At 34.5% G+C, this 26,665-nt stretch overlaps 1 protein-coding gene across 3 annotated transcripts in view; it reads right to left on the reverse strand.

Moving 5' to 3' along the window:
- The window catches only part of SEMA3A (semaphorin 3A), a 339,984-nt gene that overhangs the window by 69,308 nt on the left and 244,011 nt on the right, over positions 1-26,665 (reverse strand). For all 3 annotated transcript variants that reach the window (XM_068669962.1, XM_068669961.1, XM_068669960.1), the window contains one exon: positions 280-373. In XM_068669962.1, coding sequence (XP_068526063.1) covers positions 280-373 — 94 coding nt within the window. The remainder of the gene's footprint in view (positions 1-279; positions 374-26,665) is intronic.

Raw genomic sequence — 26,665 nt, forward strand, 5'->3', positions numbered from 1 at the left:
TCACCTTTCTCTGAGAAGGAGAAACACACTGCAGAATCAAGGCCTTACAGAAGGATAAAGTAATTCATATGATTCTTGAATCTTGGTTTACACAAACCTTTTTCTCAAGACAGCTGGGCCAACTATATTAAAAAATGAAACCAGAATGACTTCAGCCTAGAAAGAAAGCACATGAAGTCCTATCATAGGTAGTATAAGCAGAAAAAAAAAAAAAAGAGAAAACTGGCAATTATCATCTGTGCAGTGAACATCTCATTGAACACAGGTTCTGACACCTACCGACTAAAAGAGAAGCTGTCAGCAATTTAGGATCATAAGGGCTTTTCCCTCGGCCATTTTCAAAATGAGAATCTTCCATTCTGAAAATGTTGTCCTGTGGGGGGGGAAAAAAGAAAGGAAAAAACAACATTATTTGATGAAAGGACACTTTAAAAAAGTTGAATTAAATAGCGCACAGTATATACGATTCATATTGGTGTTTGTGGCTTAAGGGAAGTCTGTATCACCAGATCTTTTTTTTTTATTATTTATTTTTTTATCAGTTATTTATTTATTTATTTATTTTATTTTTTTTCCAGTACTGTGCAATGCAATTTTTAGAAAATACCAGCTGGAGAAAAAGTAAAGTACATGGGGTTATAAAGAAAGATTAAAAAGTGTCTCAGTCAGCACTAACTTTCAAATCAAGGTCGGTAAATACACAGCAATGGGTTTTTCAGTACGTTTAATTACTTTAATTTTAAATAGGGAACTAAATCTGCCAATCAAACTTAATAGTTTGTTTATCTTATGTTTTGCATTGAGGGTAAAGCTAGAAGAATAGATGTTTTTTGCATAGTAGGCATTACATTGACAGAAGACTTTTGGAGCTGAATTTCAGCTGAATGTTGAAATTTCCATTTCCCATCAGCAGTGTTGTTAATTTTCATTGACACCTAACAAAGTCAAGGAATTCCAATGCCGGGACACACCCTGACAGCTATTCTGGTTATCTAAGTCTGTGCACCCAGTCCTCAGTTGCTTATGCCTATGCCTATGTGAGGTAGATGTTGAAGGTCCTCCTTTAACAGATAATTCACAGGACAAAGTAGTTTAGGCTGTAGTAGCAACTACAGCATGCTTCAACCTATTATTATTATTAATAATAATAATAATAATAAATTTATTATTATTATTTACTATTATTGTTTTATTTATTTGTTTATTCTGCCTGGTCAGAGATCAATTACCTGTTTTAGGAAAATGAACAAAAAGAAACAGAACAAAATATGTTTAAAATATGTATTCATAGTAGAAAACAACTGAGAAGATGCTACAATATTTTTCCTTAGTTATTTCATAATACATCATCTCTTTATCTCAATTCTCATGTCCCTACAGCACTCACTGCTTCCACGGACTATCTAAACCTCCCTCTTTCTTATTATCATTGCCCTTTTACAATCAGAGAATCACTGAGTTTCCGATTGGAAGGGATCTATTGGTATCATTAAGTTAAACCTTCCACTTGAGGTAAGACTATTGCCAACACAGGTTATGGTCAGCTTTGGTTTTGTCTAAACAAATCATGAAAACCTTCCTTTGTCCTGTTAACAAAGCACTATTTCTAAATCAAACCTTCCAAGGAGTAATATATGTTTTTTGGTCTTTATTATATCATCTGTAATGATAGCAAAGAGTGTTGGTCTTTCCTATTTGATCTCAGGTTGTCCAGAGAAGTTGTAGATGCCCCATCCACATGCAGATGTGTCTGTGACCAACCTGAGTTAGTGGAAGGTGTCTCTGCCCATGACAAGGGGGCTGGAACTCAGTGATCTTTAAGGGTCCCTTCCAATCCAAACCATTCTGATTCTATGGTTCAATTTGTATTTACCCTTGAAGTAGTCATAGTCTATCCTTAAGTTGTCCATTCACCTTCTCTTCTCTACTAAATTTCAGGCTAAACTTCATAAGAGCTTTACTCCAATGTAAACTCTAGAAAGCATCTTTGTCCAGTGTTCACAAACAAAAGTCTCAAAATTGCACGCAGTGCTTTTATCCTCAAGGGCAATGCTCCAGTGTTCACTGATGGAATCCTGGAAGTCCACGGTGTTGTTGTGGGGATGTAAAAAGTAAAAATTAAAATAATGACTGAAATCTTATTCAGCAATTGCCTTGGTAATTTATTTATTTATTTATTTATTTATTTATTTTAATGTGAAGATCAGTCATGCAAATATCTGATGTCTTTCTCATGACCAGCGAATTCAAATATCTGGTACCAATGCTCTCTCTGGCACCCTGCCTTCCCCATCTTGCTGTCTGTGCTGAATTCAGGCCTTGTCCAGATCAATGACCAAACACACTTCCACATGGCATTATTTTATATCTTTTGAGGCCATGTTTCTCTAAGTGGATCATGGGCTATAGTTTTTGTTGCAGGCTTGTTTAATTACATTATGCAAGCACATATCTGTGTTATCTCTGTGTGTGTATTACATATTCTCAAAGGAACACCAGAAGGACTTCACATTTCACTTCATTTACTGGAGAAATTGGCGAAGGGAAAATTGATTATTAATAATGCAGTCTATCTGGAGAGGCTTACTAAACTTTAAGATAAAAAGTCAGGGCACAATTTTGTGAAGTTTGATCACAGAATTCAAGTTCAGTCTCCTAAGGCATGTTCTTGTAGATGAAGCTTGCCTGATTATGTTTATACAGTCATCCTGGATCTGCAATATCTTTCACAATATTAAATTTCTTCATTTCCCTTTGTCCTTTCTACTTTTTAGTAGTTCAGATGCATTCCTCACTTCCATCCAATTTTCTGACTTTGTTCCTTCTAACCAGAAATAAATAAATAATGAAAAAGAATGTATTTATGTATTTAATTCTGTGGTAGGGTCCATATCTAGATCTTGCAAAATAAATAAAAATAGTAAATTGAGGAGAATGTTAGACCTGAACTGCAATAATAGAAAATGCTACTAATGCTATAAGCCATTACTGGAAAATGTTATTATCAATCTATGTTTTCTCAGGATCTTTTTCTTAGTAGAAGATAATCGCTCAATATGCACACCAATAGATATTTAAGACTATAAAATCAGTGGTAGGACAGTTAAAGCAGAAGGTATTCCCAAGATTACCCCATTTTGTCGTTAGACAAAAAGGGAACAGATGTGGGAAGTGATTTTATGTAGGAAGGATCTGATTTTTGACTGTATTCTTCTGGTTTATGTCACTGTAACTCCACTGTTGTTGGTGTGTAGCAAGCAAAAAAGAGTGAAGCACTGGTCAGCATAAAAGAAATGATCTACACTTTTCTTCATGGTTGTGGAATAAGCCGTTGGAGATAGGAAGCATGACAGGGAAATCAATCCCATGGTGTTTTCATATTTCAGTTAAAATGCAACATAGAGACACATACATTAACTTTCCAAATTTATCAGTGAGTAATAATGATGATAAACATATCACTTTAAAGTGCCAAATGAATGTATCATGGTTAGTCTGAAGCCCCAGGGAGTTTTGATAAACATGTTGTAGGAAGTCTAACTGATCACAAATAGGGCAACTTGTCGAATTACCTTTTTGGGTGCTGAAGTCAAATGCCAGAGGAATAAAAACCTTCCTACATACTCTCCCCGGCTCTGTCTTCCCCTCAGCCCATCCACTGTAAAGCCTAGAAAGTTATATGGTCAACAACAAGTACTTGATTGTACAATCAGTCGTCTGTGGAACTTGCATCCAAGTTCTGCCCTGAGATGCTATGTCAGCAGGAGGTCACATGAGAAGTCAATGTGAATGTCTGTGGGCAAAATTTCATCTCTTCATTTTCTAGTAAAAGTGTTGCTCATTGTCCAGAGAGTTAACCTCCACATAAAACAGAAAACTTAGGTTATGTTCCTGTTATTATTAGTTGTCCTGTCCACCCAAACTATGCTTCAAAACCTGTGTGCAGGCAGCAGTGAGAGATGGCAGCCCTTTTGTAATGACTCAATAAAAAAAATCATTCTCCCTGGAGCTAGCAAATAAGAAGGGTCTGCTTAGAGACTTAGGGGGTGTTTAGACTGTGTATGGCCTTTACTTGAACATGACTGCTGAGAGCTAGAAATCATGCATGCCCATTATTTGCCTCAAGAAAAGTTTCTAAACACTTTGCAGTTTTGCTTTCTCTTGGGTTTTACTGTACTTTGAATGCAAAGAATGATACTGCAGTGTGTCAGCAAATACCTTAGCCATATTCAGCAAGAAAAGCTGTGTATTCACCAAAAGCTCATTGCTTCAAAGTTTTGTGATGGCTATTATATTACCAAAGAGGGGAATGAATGACAAAGAAAGAATGCCAAGGCTGACTGTGATAAGAGCAAATTCTCTAGAAATGCAAGAAGAAAAATAAAAGGGCAAATAGATATTCAAATAAAGGCCTTTGTAACTAAACAATAAGCCCAATTTGCTGTGCAGAACCATTCTTTAGTTTCTCTGGCAGCCCAAAAGGACAATACAATATACATCAAACCTCTTTAAGGATTCCAGTAGCTAAAAACCTAGCAGTAGTATGTTTTATTTAGTTGGTGTGAGAGTTATTAAGCTCTAAGTTTATATCTCACTGATGTTTCTCTATAGCTGACTCTTTAAATTACCTTCTTTTCTGTAGCACACAGTGTGATTGAAGTCAAGACTTAGCCAGAAAGAAGTACATTTCATTCCTGGAAATGAATGTAAAAGTTCTTGCAATTCCCATTCTTTAAGCTCATAATCTGCCATTTTCAGGCTATATGTAGATTCACTTTCAAACAGCTGAAACATGGTTGATACAATGTCCTATATCATGGTACTGAGTAGTGATAAGACATTGCTACTTGACAAGACTTATTACATATCTTGCTATTTAATAGCTTCAGTCAGACGGTATCATACAAACACAATACAATACATACATAAACGTAAATGTATATGCCGACTACATATCCACATATACATAGTTCTGTAGATATACCCAGTATAAGAATTTTTAAAATCCTTTTTTAGTATCTCTCTTAGCAACTACCCTATCCAGAACTGCCTCAATAAATAAAGGAAAAGAAAGATGACAGAACACACTACTTTTTATTATTATTGTTATTGTTATTATTAATTATTATTATTATATTAATATTTATATATATTATTATTAATTATTACTATTTCCTACTTTACTACTGTTTTTTGCTTTTAAGAAAGCTGGTGATTAGTGGGGAAGAGCTAACCTCCCTTAATGGATAGCAGTGACTATAGACTATGACTTTTCAGACTAGTCATGCAGAAACCATCACAGAATTTCAGAGCTTACTGCAGAAAAACCACTACTAGTCAATAACAATTTAATACAGTGTATGCAGATTATCTGAATAAGCTATGTTGCTGGAGTGTACACAGCCACTAAGAAGGTACTACTGGTTTAGATTATAAGGCATGGAATACATAGCAGGTTTGACAGCAGTGATGCTCCCCAGCTGTGCCAGTACAACTGAAGGAACTCACATCCTTACTCTTGTAACCCTCAAACCATAAATAGAAAGAAGCACATCTTCAGGGTATCTTCCAGGGACTAGTTGATCATCATGATGAACAGTCATGTGGGATGGTCCAGAAACATTCAGGATGCCAGGAGCCAAAAGACTAACGTATCTTTTGTTTAGCAAAGAAAGGTAGAGTTGGCCACAGCTGTGAGCATTATTGGTGTTAATATTTCCCTTGCTATTCTCACGGATTCTCTCGTACTACCATGAAGAATTTCATATGACAAATAGACTACAGAAAGGAAAAAAACCAACCCCCCCCCCCCCAAAAAAAGGCAGTTGGGGGGGGGGGGAGGGAGAGGGGGTGAGAGAAAAAAATAAGCAAAAATGATGGTCAGGGGAGTGCCTGGAGTATTACAATGCACCAGAAAGGAAGATCCATTTGACAGACTTAAGTCAGATGCCAGTGTCTCTTAAACAAGCCAGAAGTTGCTGGTGTTGAGATATTATGTTCTCTGTGTTTTACAGCATTTGTGAAAACAAAAGGAAAAGTCTCACTTCCTGCTCAGAGGAAAACCTGAGAGGAAAATTAAGGTCTGGATTTATCCTTTCTACACAGAGACATTAACTGAGCTTGCTAAATTTGCTGCTCTAATCACAGTTAGCAAAAAGCAAAAGATACCTCTGAATGGCAAGTCAGCCCAACTAGGAACAGCAGTTCCCAAGGGCAGGTTCTCCCTTCACTGACCATAGAAGAAGCTTCATGATTTTTGGTTTGAGCTAACAGGATAACCTTTCTGAAACGAACACTGCTGAGGCAGCTGATTCAAGACATCTGACTTTAACAACACAGGCTGATAGTGTTTTTGTTTTGTTTTTGTTTTGTTTTGTTTTGTTTTCTTTCTCTCCAATACAGTTATATCAGTGATTTTTTTTTTTATTAATTATTTTTCTTTTGCCCAGTACAACTTTTACAGCAGACATTTTTTGATTATATCAAGGATATTCAAGTCTTCTAAGTACATTTCACTCTATGAGAAATTATTTTCTTTATGAATTGTGTTACTTTTCAAGATGAATTTTAAGTAGAACAACACTGTGGGATATGGCTATGTTGTTATTATATTTCCTATTCCACACTTAATCTATTGAGTCATGAAAACTTAAATATGAGGACTTTGGTTTCAGGTTTGGGAATCATGCTGTTATGGAACTTTTAATAAGGAACTTTTATTAAAGTCATCCCAGTGGAATGTTTTATTTATTTATTTATTTTAAAGAGCAAGTGTAAATAAATATAATGTAAGAAATTATGCAAAAAATATGAGTATTAGAACAAATGTAAATATCGAGGAAAGTGGTAACCATTTGGGAAATAGGTGAAAAGTGAAACAATACTGCAACTGTTTTAAATCATTAATTAATTAAAAAAAAGGAAAGGAAAGGAAAGGAAAGGAAAGGAAAGGAAAGGAAAGGAAAGGAAAGGAAAGGAAAGGAAAGGAAAGGAAAGGAAAGGAAAGGAAAGGAAAGGAAAGGAAAGGAAAGGAAAGGAAAGGAAAGGAAAGGAAAGGAAAGGAAAGGAAAGGAAAGGAAAGGAAAGGAAAGGAAAGGAAAGGAAAGGAAAGGAAAGGAAATACACACAATGAGCTTCTGACTGTTAGTGTTCAGGCTCCAAGTGCTATAGGGTTTTTATCTGTACACATTCTACACATTTGTGGGATACTGGACTCTGGAATAAAAAAAAACACACCTTTATTATATTTATTTATTTATTTATTTATTTTTTCCAACTTTAGGCTCAGCCAAATTGAATGATTGGGAACCAGTTTTAAAACCCTGTGGGAAATTACTCTAAGTGACAGAATTTAGTTAAATTTAGTTAATTTTTAGTAAAAAAAAATGCCCCAAGGAGAGATCTCCAGCTTCTGTAGGACCTGCAGATTAAACTTTTTTGTTTGTTTGTTTGTTTGTTTGTTTTTTTTTTGTGTTATGTTAAAGATGATAGAGAAGGAACTTCATTGAAGAGAATTTACCTGCAGAAGTGATGATGAGCTCCTGAGAAGATGTGTCCACATCTCTGTGCCTGATCTCAGGTGGCTTGCTCTGCTTCCTGTTCACTGTATGCCCTCTCCAAGAGCCTGTGCATTAATTTCTGCCCTCCTTTTCAGACCCCAAACCAATCTTCCCAAGGAGCCACTCATGAAGTTCACTAAAATTTTGATACCTGTAAATCTTATTTTTTATGTTAAGCTGGAGGAGGTATTAATATCATCTCTAGCTTCATGCTTCCTTTTGTAGATTAATGGAACAGAAATGTTGTTCTTGTTTTCTCCTTTTATTCCAATATACCACTCATACGGGAAAGTTTTCCTGGCTTATGACATTCAGAATATACCTTAAGATGCAGTAGACAACTTGGGTAAGGACAAAATTTGAAAACCTGTGTCCCTAGACTGAACTGAATTTGGACAACTCACTCTCTCAATAGTTTTATTTCAATGAAATATCAAAAATTCCATATTCCTTTGCTTTCTTTTGAAATTAAATAAATTAATATTCATTAAGTTGCCATAAGCCTTTGTGAAAATGGAAGTGTTCCATACCATATATAGCTACTTAAATATTTCACAAGATATAGACACCAGAATAATGACTTTCATGCAAGATTATTATTATTATTATTATTATTATTATTTTTTTCTGATATGTCATTTACCCATTTACACCAATTCTAAAGCACTGACTAAATTTATGTTTTAGATATAATATTATTCTAATTCTGGATTACAAAACTAAATGAGCAGACAAGAAAAATGTCAAGGGACTTCATTATAGAGTCTATACTATTTATTATTTTAATAAAACCTTTCAAATACAGTGATTATGAAAAATAAATAAAACAGCAACCAAACAACAAAAAGCACACATAGTTAACATGAATGACACGTTAACCTTGAGTGATTAGTAAAGACAACAAAACGTCATCCCAATGGTATACCAGACATTAGATATCATCAAGGATATTGAACAAGTCTCAGAGGACACTGAGAATTAAAATGTCTTTGTATTGCAACTTTCTGGGTTGTCAAGTGTAATACATCACCTAAAATCACCGTCTGGCTCATATAGGATGACCTCAGGACATATAACTGCTATTACAATGACTGTCTGTTCTAGTCAAGTTATTAAGTGGTCTGCATATGTAAGCAATAAGATATACAAACCTAAAACCAGTAGATGTAACTGAACTACATAACCTAAAAGTCTCAATTCTTTTAGTGTTCCTATTCTTACCCCCAACATATTTTCCATTAAAAATATTTGGAACAAATTCTAATTGCTTTAGCAGATTCTACTACTACGTTAAATAAATTATTGGGCCATAGTCTATTACAGGATTGTAGTAGTTTTCTATGGTTATTTTTAGCATTCAAGACCACTGCTTTCCTTCTTTGTCTTCTGGATTTCCTGTATGTTATTAGACTGTGGTGAGGTCAGGCATCAGAGGAAATAACAGCAGTACTAACTCCTAGGCCCAATGTTTTATGAATTACTGAGCATCAGTGATGTAATGGCAATAAATCTAACCTAGTCTCAGTCTTGTGTCCTGTTGTAAATAAATGAAGTTAGCAAAGGTGTTATTTTATTCAAGAGCCTTCCTGATGAGAATGAAAATGCTTCCCCCGGGGGACTGTTGGTAAAATTGCCTCTATAATTAAGGTGCTGTTTAACAAGAGAAAAGTTCTCCAGTTTTCCTGGGGAACTTTCATGTCTGAGCCCAGTTTTGTCAAGGGTATCTTATTTACAACGCAAAAACAACTGCAGATTGGGGAAGCAATGTATAGAAAGGACTTGGTGAAGTGTAGTTAACATATAAGCATATGGCCAAGATTTTCTGATTTCCCAAGTGATTTTGCATGCTCACAAGTTGGGCACCCAATTTAAGACTTGCTCAAGGGCTCTGATTTTCACTGAATACCTTCTGGACAATTTAAAATTATGATACTTGAAACTATTAGTCACATCTGAAGAATTTAGTGATATGTCTGCATTGCTTTTTAGCCTATTTGCTCTTTAATTCCTAGTGTGGAAAAAATAATAATACTTATGGGCACAAGTTCTAAATAAAGTTTTCCAAAACAGACCCTAAATGAGTGACAGAATGAGAAGGACCATAACAAAATTATGAACTCTTCCTCTTCCATTCTCCCTTAGCTCTGCCCCTCAAACAAGACCTCTGCTTTCAGAGAATTTGTGCAAGAAATAAAGAAGCAACACAGAATTACACCCTCAGAAGCTACTGTAACAACTCTTACGCTTTTCTCTTCTCAAGAGGTATTGACAGGTCTAGCCCAGTGTTTGATAAATATTCAGATAAACAAACAAACAAACAAACAAAAATAAACAAGAACTCTGGAATATACAAGCTGACTGTCAATTTGCTTTTTCAGTGAATCAAAGTTTTGATTTAAAACCTCTGCAATAAGCACCTATCTTTTGTCTTTGTTCCCTCCATTTACTTTGTGTGACACCATGTAGACCTTCTGCAGCCTCATTTTATTTTTTTGTCATTAGAAAAAATAATATCTTCAACATGTTAATAACTGGTATTGCATTAGAGAACAATACAGTTGAAAAGCTAACTTCACTTGAATACATAGCTAACATAGTAGACATAAATAATTATGCACTCCCTGTGACAAGTTGCAATTACTCCTCATGGCACTGTTTAGGAGCAATGCATTTTTCATATGGGTTGAGGGGGTTTTATTACAAAAGTCAAGAATATTTTATATTCTTTTCCCAGTGCAACAGAAACTTTGCTGACATAAAAACAGATGGATTTAAGTTTTTTTTTTTTTTTTTTTTTTTTTTTTTATTCAGGGTGACTGAAAAAAATACATTAAAATTCACTTTTTTTTATTCACTAACTTGCCTGTTTTCTATCATCCAGGAGTCCCCAGAAGGGCAGAGTAAATTAAACTGGAAAAAATAAAAAACACACTCAGCTTATACATATATGTCTGTATATGGAGACTCATAAATAGGAATGTTACTGAGTCTAATCAGTATCCATTCAGTCAGATAACTCAGCTAGTGACATGAATATTTTTTGAAGAAGAAATGGTGCCTTCTGTTTAAGAGAACTGTGGCTCAAAATCCTGGTCATGAAGATCATAGCATAGTATAGCACAGTACATTAGAGTATACATAAGCTTTGCAATTTTATTGATTAAAGCAAACCAGCAGATGCAGCAATTCTCATAGAAAATAAGTTGTTCTCTTTCAAGTTCTGTTGATTTCTGGGATAATTTTCTATAGCCAGTTTTAATGTAATCTAGATGATTTTTTTTTTAATTATTATTATTTTATTGAGAAAGAAAGGTAACATCTAGGTTAATTCATGTTTCATCACCCACTATGGGATCACACCTACAATGTGGAGTAGTTGTAGTCATGAATTGGGTTCTGCAGGAATCTTTATGCTAAGAGGAGGAACTGTAAGAATACACTACAGAGTGTAACTAGGTGTGAGTGCCATCCTAAGTAAGGTGCTGTCCCTGAGACCTTCATGCATATCTTCTCAGGTCCCATTCTGTTAGAGCCTCATCCTAAACCCCACTGAAGTCAAGGAAAGATTCCCTTCAAGTTCAGTGAACGCAAGAGGAATCTTTCTCATATCCCTTGCCATGTTTACATGTTAAGTTGTGGTCACAGCAAATCCTTCCAAATGACTGGGAATTAGAACAGTTGTTCTCCATCACTATCAATTTAAAAGGTTTGAACTGATGAATATGCAACTTCTAAACTTGCATCCGTACAATCACCCCTCTGCTTTTTGTCATCGTTAAAGTAATGGCAATAAACACTGAGAAGAAAAATCATGTGTTCTTAATTCGTACTGATTACTTGTTTTAGAATATCCAACTGAAATGAAAACTTCATTTGCATTTATGCATATAAATGTTTAACCACACTTAACTGTTGATCTTTGAAATACATAATTGCACACAAACACATATATGCAGAAGTAAAAACAGTAAAATCTGAAATATTAATTGTCTCACCTGCTGTGTCAAATTACCTGTTTAATTTCCTATCCATAAACAATAGCATATCTAGACCATGAGCTAAACTGTCTCTCCAGCAACTCCAGTGAAAACCAACATAGATAAAAAAAAAAAAAAAAAAAATGGGAATTTAACAAGGAGGACAAATATCAGAAGGATATTTTTTTTTTCTTTTTCCCCACTTATAAATAATTTTCTAAGGCATTGCATTGCTTCTAAACTGTCTTGTCTCAGATTTACCAAAGGGGTACTGTTAGTTAGTCCTGGATCCAGAAATATTTATATTAATTGGAAGGAAAAAGAAAATAAAAAACTTTTGTATTTATCTATTAAAACCTGTTCAGACCATCTGCATAGATAATGATGTTCAGCTTTCTATTGCCTTAGATGTAAACATTTCAACAGGAGAAGGTGTTTGTACTATTTGAGTCACCTTCTGAACTCTACTGAGTTTATCTTTTCTTTATAGATGAAGCTTTGTTTACCTAAGATCTGGACACTGATTACAGGCTCCTGAGAAATAGGAGACCATGTTTGAAACATTGACAACTGTAATTGGTTCCTGTCGAAGCATAAGTCTCTCAGAAGGGGAAGACCTCAGAGGTATGGCATCATAGGAAAAGTGACCAAACATTGATGTGATGATGTTGGAGTTTTTTTTTTAAGAAAAATCTTGTAGGGGCTAGCAAGATCTGCCAGTCCATGTTTAGAGATGCACTGAAACACAGTGTGAATGAAGCATATCTTGCCCGTTTCCTTTTCTTTTGTATGCAGGCATTAAAATTAACACTTACTAATGTGGTCTGAAATATAATAGTGCAGCTGTCTTCCTGTTTCTGAAGGTGTTGGTGGTAGCAGAGAAGTCAATTGCAGGACTGTCATTTTATTCTCATACCAATGACTAAGTGTCTGCTCCAAAGCCAATTCAGCCTGTGGCACTCTCCTCTCGTCTTTAAATGGGCTCTGATTAAGGCCTCAAAAGACCAAAGGAAGCATCGCTTTTTGTACAGATTAAAGAAACAGGAATTTTGAAACTACACTTATGCCTGAAAATTTTTTATTTGTTAAGGTTAGAGATAAAATCTCATTTTACAGACTGAAGGCAGCCAGAATAAACCAGAACAACTTGTATATTTCCTTCAAGAACTTTCAGACACTTTGTATACGGCCATTTCCTTCTGTATCTTTCCAGACAAAGAATTCTGAAAACACTGTTGCAGTGCCTCAATTTATAGATCAAGAGCAAGATCCTAAAGTCATAGTAGCTTTCCGTTCCTTTCCTTGCCTTGCCTTGCCTTTCCAAGTTTAATGTTAGGAATTTCAAAGAACAAAATAGAGAACAAAAACACCATCCTTATGCCTCTAAATCCATGGTACTTTGTCACTTTCAATATTGCAAGATGTTATAGTCCTTTGACTTAGCAAACTGGAAGAAAGATGAAGGAAAGAAGATTGTTCTCATTTTGTTCTAAAATGAGAAACTGGCAGGTAGAGGGATTAAAGGAAACAAAATAAAAGGTTGCTCCTCACATGTAACCATTTGTAGAGCATGGGATGTTGTGGATAATTAAAAGATATATGAGCTCAAGAAATGCCAGAACTAATTCATCAAAACCAAGTCATTGAAAAGCATTACACACAGAGATTCCACCCGTAGTTCAGGAAATCCCAGAACAACGAGTGCTTGAGCCTGGGAGACTATATCACTAAATGCTGCTGCATGCTTGCCTTCTTATTCTCTTCCACTGGCCATTATTGGCCCTTGTGAGAACCGAGGTACTGGGCTTTGGTCTGAACAGATTTGACTGTTCTTATGAAATGAGGCAGAGAGAAATTAGGTAATTTAGCCAGGAAATCTATGCCAAAGCAAAAAGCTAATGTTCTAGTTCCTGAGCCTTGTCCAATGCCATAAACAAAAGTATATAGTCTTGTCTCAAATCCTAGGAAAGCTAATGGCAACTTAGCTTAGTCAGCGCACGCAAAGCTATGCACAGTGTGCCAAGTAAAATTGTAAGTAAGGATCATTTGTGATGGAGAAAGTGCACCAGTCTTTGTGCTCAGTTAGCTTTTAGTCTCCCTTTGATTCCCAAGGAATATCTCTGTTTGGTGCATGGTCAAATTGCCATATGCAAATACCTATTTCTTTTTTATTTACTTGGATTTAACAAAAAGTAGCAGCAGAAGCAAAAAAATCCCTCTAAAAAATTTCCAGTCTGTGACTTAAAGCAACTTAATATTAAACAATCTCATAGACAAAAATTAAGACAAAATAAGTTATTAAACTTGTAACAAAGATCAGATGATGAATACTGAAAAATTCAACATATATATATATATATATTTAAACTGGCTTTTATGATTCAAATACAGTCAGTGGAGATTCACATGACAATATTATTCTAAAATGTTTCCATCACATCCAAAACTTATTAAAATAATCTAATCTGTTTAAACATATTGGAGGGAAGAAGAGCTGATATGCAATTATCTCTTTCCCTAAATTGTTCTTTGATTTGGTTTCAGGGTTCAAAGATCCACCCAGTTTTTGTGCTAATATCCAGCACTGATGTCACGGCGAGAAGCAGAACGGAAGATAGAGGTGGAGGTTCAATTTGAAGATAAATTCAGTAAAAACATCAGAAACTACTGGATAAGAAAAGCAAACAAACATCCCACAAGTCCACCTCTGGTTTCATAACTCTTCCTTTTTTCTTGATATATTGCAATATCCTTCATTTCCCCTTTTTATCATGCAAAATTACAGCTGTCTTTTGAAACATTTTTAGACTCAACTTCAAGTGTCTTACTTGATATCATATGTCATACATTTCCACTTCTTTTTTGTGAAATGGTTTCAGATAGAGTACATTTAACCTTATTTTCCTGCTGTCTGGATTTTGTCTCTTGGTATGCAGAAGCCTCTTTCTATCTTGAATGTCATTCATTTTAAGTCATTCCATCAATTTTTGGTCACAGGTTTTAAATTCTGCACAGTTAATCTTCTTAACTTATATGAGAGGTTAAAAACCCATTTATTACAAAGTGTACCATGATGAGGATAGATCCCTACACAGAACTGCTAAAGGGAAGTAGAAGATTCCTGTTAAAAAATTAGTATGTGTAAGCCGCAAACAAAAAATGAAGTGACAACAATGACATAAAATAGACCAGACTTGCTCTATCTTACAGTGTCCAGATGCTTTTCTCTTTCAGCTGCATTCTTACCTGCCTATCACTCCTACCTTGCTATCACATTAGCTTTTAGCCATTTATACTTGAATACACAAAAATGATTTTCAACATGGGGATTTGATCTACTGTGTTAGATGGCAAAATCTGAGGAAAAACACCAAATGCTTTTAACAGACACATATGTGTGCATTGTTACATTTCAGGGATTCTGAACATTAAAATATAAGTTTAAGAGCAGTACTTAAGTTCATGTTCTGCAAGTTACTGTGGATTGTTTCTATCTGAATAATAGTCTGCTTTTACTGCTTTTCTTGGATTTGATTTGTATAATTTCATTCTTTCTAGTTCAGAGAAACGTAAATTGATAGGAACTTTTCTGAAATGCATTGCTTCTGAATTTCTGGTTCATTTTATTTGATTATTTTTACTTCACGGTAGTGAACATCCCAGGTATTATGACACGTGCAAAAGCTAAGCAAAGTTCCTGAAGATGCATAGATCTCTCTCTCTGAAATTAAGCTGTAAACTAATTAGTGAATAAATTATTTAATTCCAGGAAAGAGCAAAATACTGAAAGTCCCGAATCTTCCAATATACTTTCCTGTTGATGTCTTACTCATCCTTCTCCATTTCATGACTTATTGCTCATTGGCATTGCAAGAAACCCCAATTCTCTCTCCTTTCCCCTTCAGAGTGCCCTGTCTATGTTACTCTCTGTGGGGAGTATGGAGAACTGGGAATAACAAATAAATAAAAATGTCCCTTTGAAACACTTAAATGCATAAAGATTTCAGAGTTGTCTTAAATTTACATATCTGTGTAATATCCCCGAAAACAATGAAGTCATTTGCTTGTTCCTTCTGAATGGGACTCTGAGACGGCTTTACATAAAAGCATCTTAGCCTGCAATTAAATGCATAGGTAATTAATGCCCATGTTTGACAGACTGGCATATAGAGCCTAATCCTACCTCTAAAGAAATCTACGAGTAGTTAATGATCACAGGGCACAAGAGTTTCGGCTTTAAAACAACCTTGAAAATAAATATTCAACTCCCAATTTCTTTCCCTTTGTCTTTTGTTCACTGAAGTTGCTTGAAGAAATACAGAAATCCCTTTTTCATGGAAAAAAGATGAAAATTTTTATTATTACAACTAAATTCAGCACTAAGTTTCATTCCCTCATTTGTGTAATGACAATAAGGGTTATTTATGCTTATTTTTGTAGCTCTCCTGTAGAGAGTAAGTGTACTTATGATTCTTCTCCTGACAGCAGACAATAACATTTACATCGAACCTTTATTTCCCTTCTTAAAATATACTGGCTTTTATTGCTACATTGGAATCAGAGAATCAGAGAATCATTAGGTTTGGAAAAGATCGTCTGGTCCAATCACCATCCTACTACCAATGTCACCCACTAGACCATGTCCCTAAGCACCAATTCCAACGTTTTCTTAAACTACCCCAGAGATGGTGACTTTACCATTTCAACATGACTTTTACTTTTCAAGAAGTACTCTGGTTGAATTTTGGTTGCAGGTTCTCTTACTGTCTTTTTCAAATTTAAGTTTTATCAATTTGGAAATAGTAGTCTCAAAATAAAGAATGTGTGGGAAAACTTGAACTAACTGCTGAAGTTATTTAATTAATGAAAGAAATATTCTTTATTTTTATTTTTTCAAATAGGAGACCAAAAAGTCATTTTCACAGAACATAAATCTGAAAAATTAGAATAATAATAAAACACACACACACACAAATCCCACTTATCCTATGATGTAGTTAATAGGTACTAATTTTGTCAGTAGTGAATGTGGTCTACAGAAGATGAAATCTTGGATTGACCAATAAAAGATTGTTATACATCCTTCCATCTTTATTTTGGAAGTTAAATATATATTTTCCTCAAAGAAGCATAAAAACAATTACTTTTAATGTTATTTAGGTTCTTATGCACCTCATTGAAAATTAGACTTAAGTTCTAAGCCACCTAAGCACCCATGAAAGTAATTCATTTGATTTACAATTTAATGAAAATAAAATTCTAATTAATTTACCTTCACCTAGTTACATACACAAATATGAGAATTTAAATTTAGGTACCTAAATTTGGGGAGTGGACTAAAATTATTTTTCTGGTGCTTTAATCCCCAAACTGCAGAAAACATTTAAGCTTGTTTTTAAATATGGTCCTGTTAAAGCACAACATTTTATCACATATTCTTCATTCCATAAAATCTATTATGAATACAGTATTTTACTGAATCAAGATCAGTCAAAACTGGAGGGCCACCAATGAAAAAAGTATTCAATCTTTTTTTGTTCCTATTTAAATCTTGCAGTAATTTAAAATCAAGTTAGTATCTGTTTGGGACGTTTTAGAAAGATTATGTCTGGATTTGTTTCTGACCATACTGCTTAACCAAACAAATCTGGTGTTGTGGGTACAGCTGAACTTTGCCTTTCCTTCCACTCCCCCCACACCCTTCCAATCAAATTAATCATTTTGAACCAAGTTTTAATTGCCTTTACTCAGATGGTTAATGTGGCTCATGAGAGCAAGTCAGTGCTTTGTATGAGTAAGGTGTCAGGCTTTTTATATGTAATTGAAATCTTCAGCATTTCCATCTGTCTTCTACTACCTGTTTTAAAGTATTTCCTTGTTTATTATCTTTAATACCCTGTGAAATATACTGATTGCAAATATATATATATATATTTAAAAAAAAAAAATCTAAGTTATTAAGTGTTATTTAAGCTATTTGTTGCAATGTCAGCTAAAATTAATCACATTTTTCAAGGGATTCTCTATCACCCTTCTACAAAAAAATAACAGGCATTTCTCTTTACTTTTTTCTACCCTCTGTTTAAGACTTTTAGTTTGTGGTTCTGATATGCCACTGTTTTTATAACTTCAGGAAAGTACATTGAGTTTAAAAATTTATATTGTTACAATCTTTGTACAGAAAGAATTAAAATTTCTATATTAACCATCTTTTACACTGTTTTCTAACTATTTCCCTTTAAGGTAATTCTTTTTACAGTGAGTATGGCTTTTCAATGTCTGCGTCAAAACACATTTGCACAAAGAAATAAAAGCCAAACTCACAAACTTACAAATGACAAGAAGAAAGGTCTTGTTTCCCAGCTTGCTTTCCAGCCTGCTTTCCTGCAAAATCCTTTGAAACGCTAAATGGCCTTTTCAGTCCAAGCACTAATCTGCAGAGCTGTATCAGTATGTTTGAGTGTAATGAGATCCCAGTAAACAGATGCACTCTGTGTCTACACACTGAGCCTAGTTTAAGAGCAGTTTATTTTCAGTCACTTTCAGGCAGCTAAAAGAAGATGTGAAATAATACTTTAACTGAAATGAGAATGTCTGTGCAAGGATTTGCACTACTTTAGTGAGACATTCACAGATTTGCATATGAACAAGGCTTAAGTCATGCAGAGAGGTCTTCCACAACCCAGACTCCCACTACCTTGTCCATACTCTCCCTTTCTGGCTCCCTTTCTTGACCGAGGTTAAACAAAGTCAACTTTTTCCATTACTGCTGTATACATCCTCACCAATCTTTAAGAGAATACATAAATCTTGTATTTGTGCCTAGTTGAAGAATTTTTGTGGTCTTGTTCCATGTTAAATGATGTTCAAACTTTCCATGTCCTAAATTCAGGATGAGTTTCACAGCTTTTTATTTAGGAAACAGATTTTGTGATATAGACTAAACTTTACTGACTTCAAAGGTTTTGTTGTCCAGTAAGTATCACAGGAAAAGGCCATGGGCATGGCAACCATAGGCTGATGAAGAGAGTTACTCTTTCATTACTCCCACTCTTGAGTAATGAAACCAGATCCCTGTTTCTTACAACAAAAGATGAGAAAATGCATAAATAGAAAGGTTTGTTAAAACAGAATTAAATAAATTGTTGTTCAGAAAAAGTAAATGAAATTAAGCACCTCAACCAACACTAATTAAATTGAATATGCCACCATGACTATTGTTGATATACCACCTTCATGACCACTGATGCTTAGCCAAAGAGAAAATGAAACTTGGCTCAAGTCAAGGGAAAAAAAACAACAGCATTATTGCTCCACAGTTTTCTGCTGTTTGACACATGTTTTGTATTGTAGGTGCAGTCAAATCCCTTATGAAACCCTTTGCAAGCTGGTAAATAAACCTTAGCTACAGAAAGTAAGGTTGATTTATACAAACGGTAAAACTCTTTCAGGTTTTGTGTTGATTCTGTACTTCAAACAACCTGGAAGTATAGAATTAAATGATTAGATTTGCTGCATTGAAAAAGTAATCAATGCCATTTGTTTTCTGATTACACATTTACTGGTTCATAATTAGAATAAAAATAAATCATGCCTCAGGGCAAAATAACTCACTGGAAGAGAGTCTTCCTTTCTTAGATTTTTTCCCTCATCTCCCTTCAAAAGCAGGTCTGGAATCAGTATATATACTTTTACTGTGCTCAAGAAGTAAAAAAGCTGTAATATTTGAGAAACTGCAGCACAGAAATCTGACCTATTCTTTTAGACTCCTACACTTTACTATCATTATTATTTATTAAAATTATTATATATTTTTACACTTATGTTATAACTTTGTGTCTTTTGGATGCTTATGTGTGTAGAGGATTTCTGAAGGACCTCAGAAGATTATCCATTGGACAAATATCTCTGTCACTGTTATTTTATCTTGTCAGGAGGTTTTGTTTTTGTTGTTGTTATTTTTCCAGATGAACTGAAACTTCATCTGTCAAGAAATCTCAATTGCATAGAGTAAACCCAATTAAGACCAAACCTCTTGGCCTCTGTAGAAGCCTAAGGACTGGAGGAGAATCTGCAATACCTCTGTCATCCTCAGCAGAAATTTGCAGCAACTTTGCATATGACTTATAGGACAGTGCCACCAGTGCTAATTATCTCACTGTCACAAAACAAAACAAAACAAATGAACAAAAAAAAAAAAACACAAATCATGTCATGAAAGAGGTAGATTTCTACTGAGAAATCTCCATCTTCCCTTTCCTTTTGTTAATGTTTTTCTAGCCATGTTATTAGCAAACGTTTCTGCAGCATGAGACAAATTTCCTTTTTCTCCCTGTTTTGTCGAGAGACATGATCAGGCAAAACATTTAAATAAGGGTGAAAACTTAAGGTATGTGAATAATGCCACTGCCTGGAGCAAGGCTAATATTTCAGGAGGACAGAAGAGATTTGAACTTTACACCTTCTTGTGTGCATATCTCACAGATAAATCTATTTACCTAGTGGATAGTTTCTCTTTAAACAAAAAGAAAAACAAAATGTACTGTACATTTGTCACAGTTGGTTTGCATAATTCTAGGAAATGATTTTAAAGTAAACAACTATGCAATGAATTTTCAATCCAGCACAGAAATTATGAGGAAAAATAAATTTATCTCATTTCTGAAGAGCTCTGCTCTATCAAGGATGTCACCTATGTCATATTCCCACTTCAACAGCAATGAGAAATGTTTACACACAGATCAAGCCACTTGCTCAACTTTTCTGGTGTGGTTTATGTTAAGTACAGAAGAAGGCACCAGGCTAGTAATCCCTGAAAGCATCCTTCTGATGAGTCAGATAGAGCTGTTAGCAAAACTCTAGTCACTCATTAACAGGCTTTTAACTCCATATAGTGCAGCTGTGTGAAAAGAATTGAGTGAATTTTAATACTTCTCCCATCCCGAGTTACTTGAGCTTCGCACTCAAGCAGCACTTGGAACAGGATAACAATAACTTTGATACTCCATTCCTTTTCAGACATTTTGCCACCATTCTTTTCAACCCAACAGCATAAACATTATCTTACACATAACAAGAATCGAGACTGTTTTACATTTAAAAATAACTGGGCATATCTTCAACTCCTCAGCTTTCTGTCACCTATCATATCATATATTTATATGCCAGATATTCTGCACATAAAATAGATTACTACAAGGCTGACTTTTTAATTTCCTTAATTAATTTCATTGTGAAGGCATGTTTGAAGCCACATTATTCACAAATTTCTCCAAGGTAACCATTTAACAGCTAAGTAACCTTTAATTACTTTGCTGTAATGATACACATCTAGACAGATATTGTTATACTGTGACATCTGAGCACTTTAACCTAAAGGTAGTTATTAGTACTCCCATGCAAAATTTATTATGGATCATATTTCATTAATGGAGAGTATTGTGCTCTCATCCGATTATGTACTTGTGAATGTTTATTAACATATCTCCCTGAGTGTGACCAAGTTGCTACTCAAAAGAATCCATAGATTTTCATAAATGAGGTATTATTTTTAAATTTAAATATATTCAATCATACAAGGTAAAAGTTATATGACAGCTCTTTTGGAACTGCTTGATACATACACTGAAAAGGAAGAGAGTTGCTTAGGACTGGACAATGTATATAGTTATGATTAGTTGTAAAGCTTTTAAGAAAATGATTAAAATGTAAATTTATGCTGCATTGCAAGAATTGCTAGTTGTGATTTATATCACTACAGGTGAGAAGACAGTCCAGACTTGTAGATGACTGCAGATGTACACAAATTAGAATAGATTAGATGACATAACAAGTCACCACCACTTTTAACATGCATGAATGCATCATGATACATTTATTTGTTCTATGCACTATTTCTTTTTATCAAAATTTTCCAGTGGTGACTTTTTTTTTCATCCAGTGTGCTCCTCACATTCTTTTCTGACTCACTGAGCTAAAGAAAAAACACATTTTTTAAAAACAAAATTTCCTTCTGGGAATAAATAAAAACAACCATATGTGAGTTGTCTATTGCAAATAATTCAGAAGCTGAAAGAGAAAAAAAAATTGATTGGCTTTGTTTGAATTCTCAAGTAATGTTGGAAAGTTACTCACCCTTTTCCAATGAAATGAGTTACTTAGGAAATAACTAATTTACTCAGAGTCCACAGAGGCATGTACAAGTTTGAGGCATATATTTCTTCTGAGTCAGGTCATAGTCACTAAATTATTTGTCTTACATAAACGAGGGAGAGGTGAAGAAAGGAACAGAAGGGCACAGTACATTTCTCTCACAGGAATGGTATTTAAGGGAAGATACAGAGATTCGGTCTGGTTTATACTCAAGAGCTCAAAGAGGAGCCAGCACATTTCCAAACAGACTTACTGATTGCACAAACAGAGCAAGTTGTTACAAACTATGTAAACTAGAACTAAGAATGAATGGAAGAGTAAATATTTTTCCCCAATAACTACAATAAGTTTTATTCTTAGATCTGTAGGACAGAAAGAACTGCTGTGATCCCTTAGAACAATTTCCAACATCATATAAGCAGTAGGCATATGGGACTAGCAAAAATATTTAAAACACTGCCTGTTTCTTTACTATTCTTAATAGTTACTATTCTTAATCTGCCACAGTCTTCCAACAGTAAATTGATGAACTATTTATGGCAAAAGATAGAAGTATTGATGTATAAGGAAAATGATAATTAAGGCCATGCACTTTCTATGAGCCTGTTATTTCTAGATCATTTAATGCATAGTTCCATGTTCCTTCCCTGCACAAAATACAGTCTGCAACCCATGACCTCTTCCTAAAACTGGATTTTCTTCCTAGTGACATGTACTATTGCATCAATCAAGCACTCATTCCTGTACTGGGACTCATATTCCCATAAAAGCACTGTTTAAAGAAGGATGAAGTATTTTTCTCTCCTGTCAGACTTTTAGGATCTTGAAATACCTGATTGCTAATCTATGTCATTTTATGCTAGCAAAACACATGACGAAAAATTATGAAAGATTGTGTACCAACAAAAACATTGTCCTTATGTTTTTAAAGGTATTTTGAAAAGCTGAAAAGTGATACAATGTTTAATCTGCTCTTTTGCAGGGATCCTCTTGAAGCCATGTTCTCCGTAAGTATAGCATATATGAGATTTTTATTCATTATCTAATATAAATTCCCTTCTCAAAAAGAAAAATTCTAATCATTAATCAAAGCATCAATCTCTACTATTATTTTCCTCCTGAACTGTGAAATAGTGGTATTTTATAATTTGAACTTATTTCAATAGTAAAAAATTTTAGATGTTTCTATTACATGGGGCAGAGAAGAAACTCAATTTCCAAACCTTGTAAAGGAAAGAAGGCATCTGGAAAATATTATGAAAATATTTTCACATCGATATGACTCTGTCCATAAAAATGGGGATGGTCAAGATAGCAAGAGAAGAAAAATTATTTACTATTCCACCAGGCAACCACTGGAAATACCTATACACGGCTATTTACTCACAGAAATAGTAGCTTCACCTGCAGTTGTTCTGCTTTTTATCAAAGGAGAAATAAGACTAAATGACTGTAAAGAAGCCAGTTTTGACATGCCAAATGCAGCTGTTGATGAAAGGAAGAGATGTAAAAGGTTCTTGGAAACACACAAAGTGGGCCTCCCATCGCTGGAAAGCTACTTTTTCTTTCCTGAATCTGTTTGAAAGGTAGGTTTTAAATCCATTAAATCCAAGATGATTGTTCTCATCTTTCCTTTGGGGAAATGCTCCCTCTCAGTGTATTCTGAGACTCTTATAGCCAGATACAACATCAGGAGGAGGTCTGTGGGAAAAGCTTGGGCATGAGGAAGCTCAGCCGTTGTGGCCAAGTGGGCTGTACCACTGCCAAGCACACCTTCCCCCGTCCTATCCAGGGACTGACCTCAAGCCTGTCACTGTGCATGCATTACATTAAGCACATACACACTGTGAATATGCAGAAAGGATAAATGTGAGACTGGTCTGAAAGCATGAAAATGGACAATGTTTTCAGTGCTGTTTAAAAGGTACGTGCAAATTCTGAGAGCTGAATGTATCCCACAGTCTTTAAAAATCAATTCTGAAAAGCACTTCATCAGCAGCAGCAGCTCTCATAAAATTTTAGATACAGTCCAGGGAAGTTAATTAATATCAACAGGCTCCTCGTTAGATCCTTTCATCTGATTATTTACTATATGCTCTGGTTAGTTTGTGGTTGTGCTTTTCACAGCTCCGTGGTCTATATGTGGAGCATCATGCACAGATGAAATCTGCTGCATTGTGATCTTGATTGTTTGAAGCCTGCTTGACAAGATGTTTGCATAGAGCTACAAACACAATACAGACACTTCCTTCAGATGCAGAAATCATACTTAAAATGGGATTCTTCTCCACGAGGTCAGGCCAGGTCAACTGGAATTTTGTTACATGGATCCCACAATGAAAAATATTGCTTTGACACTGATCTATCCAAATCTGTGCTTGTCCCTGTTTCAGTTTTGCTTACTCCTGAATTTCCAAATCACAAAATTATACTATTTGTAAATAATTTCCTTAATTAAGGTTGTCTACAATGTATACTGTGTTTCTATTTTTATTTTTTTTCCCTGCAACAGATGGTGGTTTGTTATTTTTTTTTTCTCCTCCATGTTGGTCGAGAGATCAAAGAATTCAGGCATACTTGTCTTTTTATTTCAGGAGGTGTGTGGATGAAATTTTACATATGTTGCACGACAGTGAAGTTGGGTTTTCAATTGTTACCTTAACAAGAGTCAAATGCTGAGCTTCTGTTCTACTAGAGACACTATAGGCTCCGCTGATGAATGCACATAATATTACCACCAAGAAAATTGGATTTACATCTTAATCTGGTTGCCATCTCTCTAAATATTACAGTGTAAGTTTGTAATGAATTAGGAAACTATATTATCTTATGAGGTATTACTTTAAATGAGGTAATCATGTGTCAATGGAAATATTTACATTCTGGAAATTAATAATTAATCATAATATCCTTTAATTGATAGAATAAATAATTAATATCCAAGTGCAAATACTGGATTTATTCTCAGCTTCTCTGGTAGTGATCACAAAAACTAATATTTATAAAACTGCTTTATTATTATTATTATTGTTAGGTGTATTATTAATAATAATAATAATAATAATTTTCCTATGACTATATAAATGAGCAAATCTCAGTCTTAGTTACATTTCTATATCTCATTCAAGACTTCACTGAAGACAACTGATAGATTGAAATAAACACCCCAGATTTAAAAATAAAATAAAAATTAGGCCAATATCCTAAGAATTCCTTAGACATGAATCATGCATTACCTGAACATATTTGAAGTTATCTATCCTTTCTATGATACGGTTTTAGGGAATGGACTCATAAAGAAGGTTGGTATATGTGGTATACAAGTGAAAATCCACTTGACAGTCTTGCATGTGCACCATGTGCACGCGTACACACTCCACTCAGTGAATTTCCTTCTGTGGAGGCCTCTTTCTATCTCACTTTTTTTTTTTTTTTTTTTTTTTTTTTTTTTTTTCCTCCCCTTTAGCAGCAAAAACAAAAGTTTTCCCACAGCTCTGAGACTCATTTCTTTGAACCTAATGAGTATGTCAACTGGCTTTAGTTTCTCATTCATGGAAGTCATTCAGCTGTGGCATACTGTATACAGTTCTCCACTGTAATCAACCAGCATTTGTCAGCAACAGAAGGCCAAAAGCAATGTACATTGGGGGAACAATAGTCTTCTCAGTTATCTCAGTGGAAGCGTGCTAGCGCATAGATTGCACTCATTAGGAGGCAAGGGGTTCAAAATCATCACTACACTTCATGCTAGACTCTTTTTGCACTGAGATAATCTAAAAGTTTCTCTGTTACTTTGTGTCGAGGATTTTTTTCTTTCTTTTGGGCATTGGAGGAGAATACACAAGATCTTACTACTACAAAATTTAATTTTATGGCATTCCTTGTCTCTAATGATCAGGCCAGATCCACAGAAACATTGGTTCTCTATAGAGCATCCCTTCTCTTTCATCTCCTTCCCTTTTCTTTCATCTTAGGGAAGTTTTCAATGAAAAACAAACTACAGAGTGCCAGAACATCACCTGTGGAGTGAGTTTCATTTACATTTTCTATAAAACATGTCTAAAGTAATATGGATCTGATAGGTTTTGTTTGTTTGATTGTTTGTTTTTATCTGAAAAAGAAAGCAAGTCTGCCTTAGCAATTTGTATATATTTATCAAGTCCTAAACAAAAGTTAGTTGATAAATAGTTGAACTGATCAGACTTGAATAATAATAGGGCATTCATTAGTGTTTTCTGCTATGCAGAAATGGCCCTTGAAATTGTATATTTCATGTCTTTGTTCTGCTTCTCTTCATATCTTACACCTCTACTCTGTATGAGAGTAAAGAACCGTGCTTCCATTTTGACTAAGCCAAATAAGTCTTTAGATTGAGGAATAAAAATGAATAAATAAAATAGCCACAGTGTTTTGACTTGTGATAGTTTTAAAACTTGATTTAATTTCCTGCATGTAAATGATCAACTTGTAAATCTTGGAGTGAACTTCAGACATAATTACAGATTTTCTGTCACTTTAGACATAAATAGATTCCAAATTGGTTAGGTGTAATTATGAAATATGCAAGGGCAGAACTGAATACATTAAATGCATTAAACAACTAAAAACCTATGGTATTCACATTTCCTGTCAATGATTAAAGCATGACCCCTTGCTAAATACTCCCCCCCAAAGGTATTTGTACTGTATCTGAATTTTTAGATACTGAACCTGGTCTTTTGCATGTATATGATTTTGAGTAGCCCTATTCTTACAAGTGTTTTTTTTTTTTTTTTTTACCTCGTAAATTAAACTGTTCCAACAGCTGAATTAACACAAAAAGCCTTATAATTCTACTTGAAAAGATCTACTCTGTAAATATGTTTTTATTGGAATTATCTTTTAGTTCAGGATGACAGCATGAAGTTTTGAAAAATCTGAGTTTTATTAACTTCTCTTTTAGCAACCAAGTGTTCAAAATACAAGTGAAGTCAAAAG

The sequence above is a fragment of the Anas acuta genome, chromosome 1 (genome assembly GCF_963932015.1).
Source record: "Anas acuta chromosome 1, bAnaAcu1.1, whole genome shotgun sequence".
NCBI lineage: Eukaryota > Metazoa > Chordata > Aves > Anseriformes > Anatidae > Anas > Anas acuta.